The sequence below is a fragment of the Populus nigra genome, chromosome 16 (assembly GCF_951802175.1).
Source record: "Populus nigra chromosome 16, ddPopNigr1.1, whole genome shotgun sequence".
Lineage (NCBI taxonomy): Eukaryota > Viridiplantae > Streptophyta > Magnoliopsida > Malpighiales > Salicaceae > Populus > Populus nigra.
In genome coordinates this window covers 12,474,063-12,488,225 of record NC_084867.1, presented here as the reverse complement: position 1 = coordinate 12,488,225, position 14,163 = coordinate 12,474,063, and the positions used below count along the sequence as shown (strand labels likewise).

The 14,163-nt window shown below is 32.3% G+C and overlaps 1 protein-coding gene and 1 pseudogene across 1 annotated transcript; both read left to right on the top strand.

Moving 5' to 3' along the window:
• Positions 1-3,027: 3,027 nt before the first annotated feature.
• LOC133675199 (probable beta-1,4-xylosyltransferase IRX10L) lies at positions 3,028-6,734 on the top strand (annotated as a pseudogene).
• A 3,831-nt stretch (positions 6,735-10,565) lies between these two features.
• Positions 10,566-13,264, top strand: LOC133675682 (uncharacterized). The gene is made up of 2 exons (XM_062097134.1): positions 10,566-12,697; positions 13,055-13,264. Exons 1-2 carry the CDS (start codon positions 10,706-10,708, stop codon positions 13,163-13,165), a joined length of 2,103 nt encoding a protein of 700 aa, XP_061953118.1. The 5' UTR covers positions 10,566-10,705; the 3' UTR covers positions 13,166-13,264.
• Positions 13,265-14,163: the final 899 nt, after the last annotated feature.

Genomic DNA, 14,163 nt, shown 5'->3' with positions numbered 1-14,163 from the left:
ATTTAATTTTTTTTAAAATTTATTTCATGTTCCTTTATTAAAATATATTTTATTTGAAATGATTTATAAAATTGAATTTTTTTTCAACTTCAACCTCCTTCAATTTTTTTATCTGTCAGATTTGGTTATTGTTTTTTTTATTACTATTTGTTTGTTTTAAATCATGTTCTTAATTGAATTTATTTTTTATTTTCACCCCTTGTCATTTAATTTTATTTTTTTATGTCAAATATGATCCTTATAATTTTTTTTATTGTTATTTGTTTTATTTTGGTAAATTTGTTAGATTTAAATATATTTTTTTTCTGATTTTACCCTTTAATATTAAATTAATTGGAAAATGAACTTTTTTGTTTAACTTGAATTTAAGATTTCTATGGTTATAAATTCGAAAGACTAACCCAAGCATGATAGATTTGCCTGAGATTGCTTAGTTTTTTTTTCCATTTTTTAATCTCTTTGTTTTAGTTTTATCCTTTAACATTTATTTCATTGAAAATTAGGCTATGTTATTTTCTTTTCTTACTTACTTTCTATAAGATTTTTCTCTAGTTTTGAAAATGACTCGGATTATCCCAAGTTTTTTTTTTTTATTGTTCTTTGTTAATTTTAGCTTTGTAAAAATAACTTTATTTTTTAATTAAATTAGACTGATTGATTAAATATAAACATGAGATGCTTGTTTCATGGTATTTTTCTTAGTTTGCTTTTCGGTCGTTGCTATGACGACGTGTACGATATCTTTTGATGTTATCGTACAACCTTTTGCAATAGTGTTACAACCGTCTTGGTTAGCTTTTTTCCGGTGATAGAGTGGTGTCTGCTGCGGAATGACGGTGAATCTTCAATTGACTTTTTTTCATTCTCTTTCCAAATATAATATTGTTAACTTATTTTTTATAGTTAATTATTGTTAATTTTTTAATTATATTATTAAATTAATTAATCTTATTGAACTAACTCAAATTAATGACTTGAATTTTTTTCTCTCCAAAACATTGATATCATCTAAATATTTTATTTACTCTTGGAATTTTTTTTAACTCTTCTTGTTGCGCAACGTGGTATACCAATTGTTTTTTCCCTAGAAAACATTAGCCAGCTTTGCTTTTTTAGAAACGTTGGTATACCAATTTAGTTATGATTGAAATTTTAAAGGCTTGCTTCTCTCTCTTTTTTTTAATCAAATAATTAAATTATGCTAATACAGTACAACCGTCCAAACTTTAATTCAGCTATTTTTTTTTATATAGCCAGCATTGATTCATTCAAAGGGATAATTAAACGAGGATACTCATAGGATTGGGGAAAAAAGAAAAGAAAAGAAAACCTTTTTTATGGTTATTTACTGCTATCCCTTCTTTGTCTGATTTTTTTCAATAGGTGATCTTACGGTCGGTAATTTTTATGAAAAGGAGGATATCTATAATTATTATATCAAGTTTGAACTCAATAAAATATTATAAAAAAATCACGAATACAATTTTGAATATGCAAGATATTTAAACAAAATTAAAAAATAATTATTCAAAATTGGATGGACAATAACATGCTTTTGGATTCCCCAACTTTGAAAATTTTATAAACTTGCTATAAAATCCATGTAATATCTTTTCTAAAACATGCAAAAACACACACACCCACCATTCTTCCACTAATTTCCCATCCACACACCAAAAAATCACACATGTTTACAAACCATTAAAAAAATAAAATTTTAACAATAATTTAAACATACATTAAACATCTAAAATTTACAAAACAATCCTCCCGAAGATTAAAAATAGATTGGAGAAGTTGCTGGAAAACTCAAGAACCACACTGAAAATTTCTGAAATTACAAGTGGTGGCGTAGGGTTTATGCACCCTCGCAGATGAAACAAAGAAATATGTGGATCTAGATTGCCTTAGAAACGGGTCAATATAGATTTTGACTTATCAAAATATTTTTAACATGTGATTGAAAACCAGTAAATCAAGTGACAGGTCGTCCATTACGATAAACAACTTGTCACTTGTTATAATTTTTTTTGAAGTGGATTAAAAATTAAAAAAAAATAAAACCATAGTGACCTGGGTTTTTTTGATGGCCGGTCAGACACATAGGCCTGACCTATTAGGTATGTAGGCCTCGCCTACTAGGCACAATAATGCTTGCCACCTCTTTTTTTTTTCATTGCATTTTTATATTTAAATATTAATTAATACAGACTCTCTCTCTCAGTTTTTAAATTGTATGGCTTAACATTGTTTTTGGTGATTGATCTTTATATATATATATATATTTTTAATTTTATAATATTTCAAAGAAATTATTATAATTTGTTTGCAATTGTTTTTTCTATTTTATATAAATGAGTTGTATTTTAATGATGATCTTAAAAATAAAAATAATTTGTTATTAACAATAAAAATTAACCTCTAATATAGAATAAATTAAAACTTGTAAAATGGGATAGAGTACTGGTGTAAAATATTTGTATTTTTATCTATTTTTTGCTTTTACTAGAAACATTAGCTCTCAACTTTATTATTCAATTAGAGTTAACACTTTTTATTCATCATTTCATTTTATTTATTTATTAAGCATAAAAATATTTTTTTATTTCTTAATTAAAAAGAAATTCACAATGCCTTAAAACACATACATCACATAACACTTTCTTATCTTACATTAAAAATTAATTATATTTAGAGCATTATTCCATTAAATACTGTTTAAACATTTTTGACCAATATTGTTCCAAATTTGACTCAATTCACCCATTTTCCTCGTCATTAATTATTAATTAGCCAACTTAGCAATTTATTAATGCCAACTAAATTAATAGGACTGCTGGCACCAGCAAAGCTTCAACCACAAAATCCTCAAATTATTTAAATCTAAAAAACTTTTAAACACTACAACTAATTAAAAGAAAGAAAAAACCAAAAAATAAATAAATAAAAAGGAGGTTGAATCGTTGAACAACATGGCTATGGTCTGGTGATGAGATGGACTTTTCATCAGACCACACATCACACAAAACTTAATAAAAAAAACTTTGAAAAAAAACCCTTAAAAAATATTCTTTGTGTTCTTGAAGCCAATTTGCTTGGCCTTCCCTATCAAAATCTCCGGTTCTGTCTCTATTTCTTGTGATTCTTTTATATAAAACTCCATCTTAACTACTTCTTATGACATTTCAACTGTAATAATATATCTGAAGAATAAAAATCTCTCCTTTCTCCTCATAAGCTAAAAAAAGCCTTATTCTTTGTGGCAATATCCTCCAGAAAGCCCACCTTTCTTGCTCTCTGGTTCTTTGAAGTTCCTTCTTTATGTGATTTCATTGGATTATAAGCAAGAAAATGGAGATTTGGAAGTGGGTTTTTGCTGGGGTTATTTGGTATGCTTGTCTTGTTTTGAGTATCGGTGCTGTGGAGCTTGGCAGGAGTCAACACACTGAGAGGATTTCAGGTTGGTTTTTCTTTAAATTATTCCTTGTTAAAGTTTATAAATTTTTGTTGGGTTTATCTTGTTTTATGTTATTAGGGGTCTAATATTGTTCTCAGTTGATTAGTAGATAGATTTGTGGTATTTTTTTGTCTTTTAACTGTAATGTAATGTAGGTCTTAATTATTTGAAGTTATTTGTTTTTGCTAGTTATATTACATAGTTAGGTAAGTGGGTTTTTGGAATTTACTTAAATTTAAGTAATAGTTAGGTTGGTGGATGTTTGGGATTTACTTAAATTTAAGTAAAAATTGATGATTTGCTGACTTCAGTTTGATTGCTAAATGTCTACCAATTTAGTTCATGTCTACCAGTATAACAGTGATATCATCTCTTTGTTGATGTATTGGAGAATTGATGCTTAACATTTATTGTTGAAACTAACTAGAATGTACTGTAGTAATCTTTCTTTGTTGATGTAGCAATCACGAGAAGAGTTAAGGAAGAGAAAAGTGCTACTGAAGCAGGATAGATGGAAATGGATGATATTAGGATTGTTAGCTACTCTAGTAAAATTCAACTTCTCTAGGGCTTACTTTCAGCTTCACCTAGGTGAACATATCTGGTTGAGATGGTCTAAGCTTGTACTTCAATTGATCGTATGCTAATAAAGACTTGGTCAAGAAAAAGCATGATTGAATTTTTTTCAGGTTTCTAATGTCTTGAGTTTCTATATTGGGGAAACAACTTGGCGTGAAGATGGTCATTAATGTGTCTAGCACCTGATACATTTCTATTCATGATGACATAGGTGGCCATAACATATGATGAAAGAGCTTTCCTAACTCTTTGTTTCTGTTTGTTCTATGTCTTTATATTATTACATGCACTATGAAGAGGAACTGCCCAAGTCTGGAAAGCTAGATCACACTGGAGGGTTAATTTGTCTCAAGTTAGAGATTGAAAAGTTAAAAATAATAATGCTCAAGCCATTGTAACTGTCCAAGTATTGTATATTAGACACACATGACATCTTGTAATAGGGACTTGTGGAAAACAATGTAAAAGATAATAAAAACACTTGGCAATATCAGATGTGATTTGGTAAATGTGGGGGTAAAGAAAGGGTAAAATGAAGGTTTTGTTCTTGCTGATTTATATGAAACATTAAGTTTTCTCTTATGAATAGTGGATTTGTTGAATCATAATTTGATAATGTGTAGATTTCAGAAACTACAAAAGTTGTTTGGAGTTCAATGAATGAGAGATCCTTAAGTATGATTGGGCTATACAACATGCAGGTAGTGCTTGAGATGTTTTGGAAGATGATCATGTTGGAAGGCTGAAAGTTTTTGTCTATGAACTTCCAAGCAAATACAATAAGAAGATTCTGCAAAAGGACCCAAGATGCCTCACCCATATGTTCGCAGCTGAGATCTTTATGCATCGGTTCCTATTATCTAGCCCTGTACGAATGCTCAATCCCAAGAAAGGTGATTGGTTTTATACCCTTGTATATACAACTTGTGATTTGACTTCAAATGGCCTTCCTTTGCCTTTCAAATCACCACGAATGATAAGAAGTGTTATATAACTTATTTCTTCAAACTGGCTTTATTGGAATCGGACTGAAGGTGCTGACCACTTTTTTGTTGTGCCACACGACTTTGGTGCATGCTTCCACTATTAAGTGAGTAAGCCTTTTCCTTTTTATTTACCTTCGTTTGTTTCCTTTAGATTCTGTTGACAAATTTTCTCAATGCATTCTGATTTTTGAATTAATTGACCTGAATATGTGGTTTTCTAAAGAGCTTTTGAGGTTGCTATCTTTCTGGTATATCTAATTATTGATATATATTAGTAATAAAGTGTTGCATTCTGGCAGTTTCTTTTTATTTCCATCAACTCTTAATTTATGTTCCTCCATTCTTTATCCTTTTTGCAAGAAGAGAAGGTTACCGAAAAAGGAATTCTTCCCTTGCTCCAACGTGCCACCTTGGTGCAAACTTTTGGACAAAGAAATCATGTTTGCTTAAAAGATGGCTTCATTACAGCTCCTCTATATGCTCCTTCACAGAAAATGCAAACCCACCTGATTCCTGAAAAAACACCTCGGTCAATTTTTGTTTACTTCAGAGGATTGTTTTATGATGTAGGAAATGACCCAGAAGGTGGCTACTATGCAAGGTAATTCTCACATGGTTCTCACATTTTTAAGAAAGTGATTGCATGTTCAATTACTTAAACACTTTTTCATAGAATGTGAGGCTTAAGTATATTTTCAAACAAAATATCAATAGAAATGGAACCTTTATGGTATGAGTTATGAAACTAGAATCATGACCCTTTCATATTTTTCAATTAGAACGAAAGAGGTCAAATAGAATGTTTGGACTTCTTCATTCAATTGTCAAGCTAATTGGAAGAGAGAATAGATTTTATGTTTTAGCAACGATCCTATATATATTAGAGGCTTAAGTGGAGATTACCGATCAATTTGTTTCATATGTTTACAGAGGTGCACGAGCAGCAGTCTGGGAGAACTTCAAGGACAATCCACTTTTTGACATTTCCACAGAGCACCCAACAACGTATTACGAAGACATGCAACGAGCTGTTTTCTGTTTGTACCCCCTCGGCTGGGCTCCATGGAGTCCGAGATTGGTTGAAGTAGTGATATTTGGTTGTATCCCTGTTATTATAGTTGACGACATTGTTTTACCCTTTGCTGATGCAATCTCATAGGAAGAAATTGGGGTGTTTGTAGACGAGGAAGATGTTCCAAATTTGAACACCATACTCACTTCCATTCCACCTGAAGTGTTATTGAGGAAGCAGAGACTGCTTGCAAAACCTTCAATGAAGCAGGCAATGCTATTCCCACAACCTGCTCAAGCAGGAGATGCTTTCCATCAAGTTTTGAATGGACTTGCTCGAAAATTGCCGCATGATAGAACTGTTTACCTGAAGTCAGGTGAGAACTTAAACTGGACTGCAGGCCCAGTCGGTGACCTGAAACCTTGGTAGCAGCTTTAACTTGATGCTTCTTGAAGAAATTCTTAGCAACTTGCCCCTTAGCCCTGCCAACAAAGCTGGTTTAATCAAGGTGGCTATTTCACAGAAAACGTAAATCATGATTTTGCATTCAATGTGTCAGAATATTTAAGGGAGTGGCTATTAGTTGTAATCTGCCATAGGTGAAGAAACTTCAAATAGGGAACTGTTATATGTTTTAATCCCCTTGATGGACGACTTCATTGTAGCATATAATTATCTCATATTGTGACCAAGTTTTAAACCTCGGCTAATTTGGTCTGGAAACTGTTCTGTGTTCTGTTTCTAGTGACTTGGGGATTCACTAATATCACTCCAGCTTTGAAACACAACTTAAATTCATTGAAAGCAATGGATCAGAAGCCACATGAGCTAAAAACTAGCATGTTCTTATGAGCATCATTTGTCTTTTGAACTGTCATGTTCAGCAATTGAAACAGAAGATCACATCCCTTTTGGTTTTATCAGTAGAAAGAGAGGGGACTCGTCGGCCACCAGACCAATGAGTGTGTTGATACCGATTGGCGAATTCTTTTGAACTAGATTCCAATTCTTGATACCATTTAACCCAAAATAATAATAGTGTAATATTCAATAAATCCTCTCAAGAAAGTAACCTCCCAATAAAATATCTCACACTCAGACCCGAAATCCCTTAACATCCAAGAAATATCTTTTTTTAAAAAATCCTCCAAAGAAAACCAAACCTCACAAAATTCCTTTGAAGAAACTAAAATAAATTACCCAAAGAAATCATATATAAAAAAAAACAGAGAGAAAAAGAGAAAGAAACGTTATGGTTTAATAAATTAGTTTTACCAAAAGTTGTATACATTTACTATAGAATTGATCAGAAGTTAGGAAATGACTGTAATATTGGGTCACAGCTTGAATGTGAATTTTTTGAGTCTTTCAAGAGAAGCTTTGATAGTGTGCTTACCGAATTATTAAAAACAGATTCGATATTATTGTTGAGAATATAGAAGAATCATCTTAACTTAATATATTTTAAGTTATTAAATAAGGTTTCAAGAATAATTTTACATGATTTTCAAGCCTTCCGGGAGTTCAATGTTCAAGCATCTTACTGCAAGAAATTCAGCTAGAAGATACTACTTACCTCAATGATATTCAGTGTTCCTTCTTTCAAGTGTCCAAAAAAAGAAAGAAAACTCTGCCATCAAGAGAAAGGATAGCCAATTCAATCTTGTAAACTGCTTTTATTATTATTATTATTATTATTTAGCATCTCTTCTTTGCTTGGTACTCAAGCCAGTGCACCCTAAAATTTCCTAAAAAAAAGGCAATCTCTGTCCTTCAGGAAATCGAAAGGCAACTAATTTAAAGTTTCTTCATTCTTACAACTTGCTCTTATTTGCTTCGTATCCTAGCCAACTACCATATCTTAATTATGTAATAATGATTTGCAAAGTTGGTCACATATGCTTTAAAATAATAAAAAACCTTTTTAATCACCCATTCAATCTCTTAAAATTAAGATGTTATGAAGACATGAACAATGTTAGCAAAACTCTCTTTTAAACACTATTTATTTTGAATTATCCACATCATTATTAATTATTATTATTGTTGTTATTATTATTATTATTATTATTATTTTGGAATTGTGGAAGCCAAATTACAGGGACAAGGCTAAAAAAATATCAAAATTATGAGCCATATCTCAATTAAATTTATCTTCAAGAAATTGGATCTCCAAAAGTTAAAAACTTCACGATTGAGTTCTTCCATCCACATTTTCTAATAGATTTCATCAAGAACGCACATTCTAGGCAATGAAAACGATATCGTTAATGTGAAGGAAACATGATGTTTTTCATTAGAATATTTTCCTAATTTTGGAGATGAAAGGATAAAATTTAAAACTTTTTAAAATCAGGGATCAAATTGAAAAATAATTTCTTAGAACATTCAATCAAAACCCACCATATAATTAGGAGTCTAATTTGAGACTTGTTCCTTTTCTTTTCATCGTAGAAGAATTACCACGCTCAAAGTCATATTGATTGAACATTGTAGTGTTATTAATGAGTGTTTCTAATCCTTTTATTTTCACTAATTTATTTTGTAATATGATGATTAAATTTATATTTTATATCTCGATACATTTTTAATTGTGCGTTTTTAAAAACCTTACACCATGCATGCATTTTTTTTTATATAAAACTGTTACACTCTAATTTTCGTACTTTTTCCAACAAAAATTAATCAGATATAACAAAATTACCTCTGTATATTTAGGTGAAAATGAAATGATTTGCAATGGCTAAACAAAAGAAATGATTAATAGTTTGCATATATGTCAATTAATTGATAAAATTCTTGATAGAATGAATTTTAAGGATGCAAAGTATAATTTTTAATACAACAACCAAAAGAGCAAGAGAATAATATAAATCTCTTTTAGCTGAGATTGTGCAGCTGACATCTCTTTTACTGCTTTAACACAACATCAACAGGTGCATAGAGACTTTCTAGGAGGTTTGTCGACACAAAATGATGATCAAGGAACAGATCCACCTCCATATATAAAAAAATAAAAAAATGTTTTAGAGAACTTGTTTCTTATTAGAGAATAATATAAATTATATTTTAAAATTTCACCTAATAAATTAAGCTATTGAGTTGAGATGATTCTTTGACATGATATCAGAGCTTTGATGACCAAGCGGTTACGAGTTCGAATCTCATAATTTCTATTTATTTGATAAAAATTAAGCATAATATAATATAGATCTGTGCATGTTTCAAGTTCAAAAACCTTTTATTTAAGAGAATAATATAAATTATATTTTAAAACCTCACCTAATAATTTAAAATATTGAATTAAGATTGTTCTTTTAACATTCCCGATTGTTTAACATTCCTAATGTGTCTATAATTATATATTTAAGAGTACTAGCTCCTGATTCTTTTACCGTAACGAATAATAGGACTACTACTTTATTACCGCTAAAAATTTGCAAAGCCTTTGCCTATCTAGCTAGAATCTCTTGAGAATGAAAAGATGCTGGATAAACCCATTGTTTTAATCATCGAGAGGATGACTATCGTTGAATAGGTTATCTATCCAAATTTCTGAATTTTTTCTGTGTTTTGAAGATGCAAAATTCCACCAGTGCAAGGCAGAAACTTATTAGTATATGGTAGTCACATGTTCAAACCTTTGGGAAGTTTAGTGCTCTAACTCGTCATTTTGATATTCAGAATTCCTTCTTTGAACGTCCAGAAAGCGATGTCTATTGCCTATCAAGAAAAGAAAACGGGGGGAAAGCAACAAATTTAAAGTCTCTTGATTCAAGCAGCATCTCTTTATTACTATTTAGCGTCTCTTCGTTGCTTTGTACCCATGACAGGTACCAAATTCTTACGTGTACATGTAACTATGGTTTGTGAAAGCGATTTTGCATGCCGTTCAAATCGCAAGACTTGCATGTTCTTACGCCGGGGGTGAGTATAGAGTCGATGCTGGAATAAGCGACTCCCAGAGCGGCTCTCCAAAAACTTATACAGATAAAATTTACGAGCTCCTTTTGTATACTAAAACTAAAACCAGAACAACTAGAGGGGCGGAGCACATTTACATGCTTATTGAGAGCCAGGGGGTTGAAATTGGATGTGCGGGCAGTGCCTTTCAGGTTCTCCCATTGTCCATAATGTTTTGAGTTCACCTCGCTGCCTTCCCAGCGTCAGAAACGTACCTGCATCCATGATTAAAGAACTAATCTCATGCGAATTCTTTGAGTGTCCAGAAAGCAATGCCTATTGTCTATCAAGAAAAGAAAAGGGGAGAAAAGCGACTAGTTTAAAGTCTCTTCATTCTTGCAGCATCTCTTTCTTACTATTTTGCATCTCTTCGTTGCTTTGTACCCATGACAGGTACCAAATTCTTGCTTGTACATGTAACTATGGTTTGCAAAAGCTGGTAATGCAAGCTTTGAGTTAAAGGAGATATATCCCAGAATTCACTTCCAAATATTAATTTGTAATGCATCCCATACCTTTTTCTTTGCATGCAGCAACTAATTTATGATACCTTACCCAAAATCTACTGCAGAATTCTCTTCTCATAAGAGTCTTTTCGCTATTCATTTTAAGAGATTTTTTCAAAGATATCCACATTTACCTTTTCATCTTAGAAAACAGTTTTTTCAAGGTTCATCGAGAGAACTAGTTTCCACAGTTGAGGAAAAGATGACAATGCTTAAAAAATTGCCTGAAGAAGTCTTAAATTTATGGAACAATTGGGAGATTCGAGGAATGGTTTTGCTTAGTCTCTTACTACAAACCATCCTCATCGTATTTGGGTCTCGGCGAAAGACCAATGCCGGAAGCTGGATCAGGATTCTCGTTTGGTCTGCATATCTATCAGCAGACGTGGTGGCAACTGTTGCATTGGGTAATCTAGCCAGGAGCCAAGGAGATTCATCAGGTGAAAGTTCAGAGAAAGCAAACAATTCCATCCAGGCATTTTGGGCACCTTTTCTACTCCTGCACCTTGGTGGCCCAGACACAATCACTGCATACTCGATTGAAGATAACGAGTTGTGGAAACGACATTTACTTGGTCTTGTATTCCAAGTCGGAGTGGCTTTTTATGTCTTCTCAAGGTCCTGGGGTAGTGGTATCCTCTCATTCATAGCAAGCCCAATGTTCGTTGTTGGCATTGCAAAGTACGCAGAGAGGACTTGGGTGCTCTGGTCTTCATGCTCCAAGAGTTTGAAAAACTCTTCTCTCTCAGATTTTTGGGATTCTTATGATCGTATGATAATAAGAACCCCTCCACAAGACCAACAGCGAGATTATCTTCTTCAAGCTTATGTTTTTTCATATATATCCAAGTTCATGATGCAGGATCTTGTCGCTGGCATTCTTCCACTAATAAGAAGCCGGGATCTGATTTCCAAGAATGAAGCAGACGGTGCCTTCAAGGTGGTAGAGGCTGAGCTTGGATTGATATATGATATGCTTTATACTAAAGCGCCTCTGATTTACTCCCGTAGCGGAATCATTCTTCGCTTTATCAGCTCTCTGCTCTCTGTTACTGCGTTTATTACCTTCCAGGTCAAGATTGACAAGCATGACTACTCAACGACCGACATTGCGATTACGTATTTATTGTTTGCGGCCGCAGTTTTTCTGGAGTTTTATGCTTTTTTATGCCTTTTTTTGTCTGACTGGACAATGATTTGGTTGATTGATAAAGGAGGGAACGGCCTGACTAATGCAACTTATTCTCTGATAAGGAAGTTAACTAGAAGCGAGAGGTGGTCGAGATCCATATCACAGTATAACCTGATAAGCTCTTCCATTGAAAGAGAGCCACCTAAATTCTTGGAATTTCTGGGAATCGATGAAATGATGAGGCAGATGCATGTGAATCGGAAAGATTTGAATGTTGATCTACAGGGTTTTATTTTCGGACATCTTCGAAAGAAAGCTCAGAAGATTAAGGAAGATTTGCATGTCTGTGATATGAATCACAGAAGCAAAATAATAGGTCAGAGGGGAGATGGTGTGCTAGAAAGAGAGGGACTGTTACGGGACTACAAGTGGTGCACGACTGAAGTAGAATTCAGTCGGAGCATTCTTGTCTGGCATCTTGCAACAGATATTTGTTATCTTGTTGATATGAAAGAAGCAGATGCTTATCTGAATAAAGATGGAAGCAATGTCTCCACAGAATATGAAACAAGCAGATGCCTATCTGAATACATGATGTATCTTTTGGTGATAAGACCAAGTATGCTCTCTAAAGGATTCGGTGATGAGGCATATCAACGTACCTTGCAAGGCTTGCGGGATCAAAAAGATCATGGTGATGATTATGATGTGGAGGTACATCGTGCCTTGCTGGAATTGCGCAACAGTGAATCACGTGTTTCTGATAGTGAGGAATTTCAAGCTCTCTGGAAAACAGAAAAGTCAGCGCTAGTCGGTGTGATTGTGCTCGCCAATCAATTGCTTTCATTGGAACCCGAGAAGCGATGGGAGACGATAAATGAAGTTTGGGTAGAAATGGTAGCATATGCAGCAGCTCATTGTCCATGGAAAGAACATACTCAACAACTGAGAAGAGGTGGAGAGTTACTCACTCATGTCTCCCTTCTCATGCTACATCTTGGCTTGACCGCACAGTACGAAATTAATGCATACGAATATAAAGAATTGGATTTATTGACACGGGTAAGTATACCAAAAATAACAAATCAGATTATTTCAATTTATATATGTTTGTTTAATTCATTATTTTGGAAATTCATAAGTAATAGTAATTATATGTTTCCGGCAACATTTGTTTAGGCGTCAGAATAAAATAACAAATCAGATTATTTCCATTTCAATGTTCTCATTTTATTAATAAAGTGATTTTATTAATCCATGTGGATCATGAGCCTAGTCAATATTGATGCCTTCGTGCCCAAGAAAAATTTGGAATAAATGATTAATATTAGATATTTGCTTTTATTAACTGATAACTGCTTCAATTTCTAACAATAAATTGATTAATGTTTCACCGCAATCTTCAACGAAAACAAAAAGGAGGAGCAAAAAGAATATGACCACGCTAGATACAAATATTGGACAGGTATTGAAGCCACGTCAGGGTCGAGCCCCGATGAGGTATGTTCCACTTCCATCTCAATACTTTAAAACCTTCCAATTTATCAAAACCTTAAACTTTCAATTTTCCTTGCATCTCTCTTTTACTTCCTCTTATATACCCGCTCTCATACACCCATAGATGTTATTATTTGCTTAAAAACATTTCCAAAAGAAAAATATATTCAAAAGCCAATTTTAAACAGTAAGCTTTTTAACGATTAGGGTAACATTGGTAATTTTAAAAACTAGATGGATAATATTGAAAACGTTTAAGCTATATGAGTATAAGCATAGCATTAACATCAATCGAAGCTAATTTTTAGTTTTCCATGCTTATCTTTATTGGATACAATTCTTTGCATGGTACATTTTCATTAAAAAAAAGTCTATTGTCCATAAAAAAAAATCAAAATACTTTACACTAATTATCTCACAAAATTATTCTTAAATAATATAAATAATAATTAAATATAAATGTAAATTCGAAAATGTAGATCCAATATATATATATATATATAGGTCAGATATATAATACTCTACCTATCTTTATATTCAAATTGTTGGATTGTATTATCTACCATGAAAACAAAAGTACACCCATACATATCTCCTTTCAAATAATGGAAGGTAGAGCTTTTCCAAGTCAGTACAATTATACATCGTGTCCAGCCTTGTTGATTTTTTATCCTTGATAAAATGAATTTATTTTTAGTAACAAACCAGACATAAGGCACATGCTTCGCTATGGGCTGATGCTTTACTGTGGACTGAGCTGATTTTTTATATAATGTAAAAAAACAATGTTTCGAGCACTGTTATTAGATTTTAAAGAACAAAAAAATATCCAAGACTCGACAACTTAGAAAAAAAGCTAAAAAAATAATAATTCGTCAATCCCTTAGAATAAAAATATAAAAAGATAAAATTAAAAAAATATCAATAATAAAAAAGTATTAAAACACAAAGCACGAGCAAAAACAAATGTGGTTGTCAAAACTCATGAGTAGAACCAAATAGATATGATAACTCAATATAAAAAAAATAAA

What these genes read in the sequence shown, in the direction of transcription:
- LOC133675682 (XM_062097134.1), top strand. Translation starts at nt 10,706, where the DNA reads ATGACAATGCTTAAAAAATTGCCTGAAGAAGTCTTAAATTTATGGAAC. An exon ending in AATTGGATTTATTGACACGG is followed by an intron (nt 12,698 to 13,054) that starts GTAAGTATACCA and finishes GAAAACAAAAAG; the next exon opens with GAGGAGCAAAAAGAATATGA.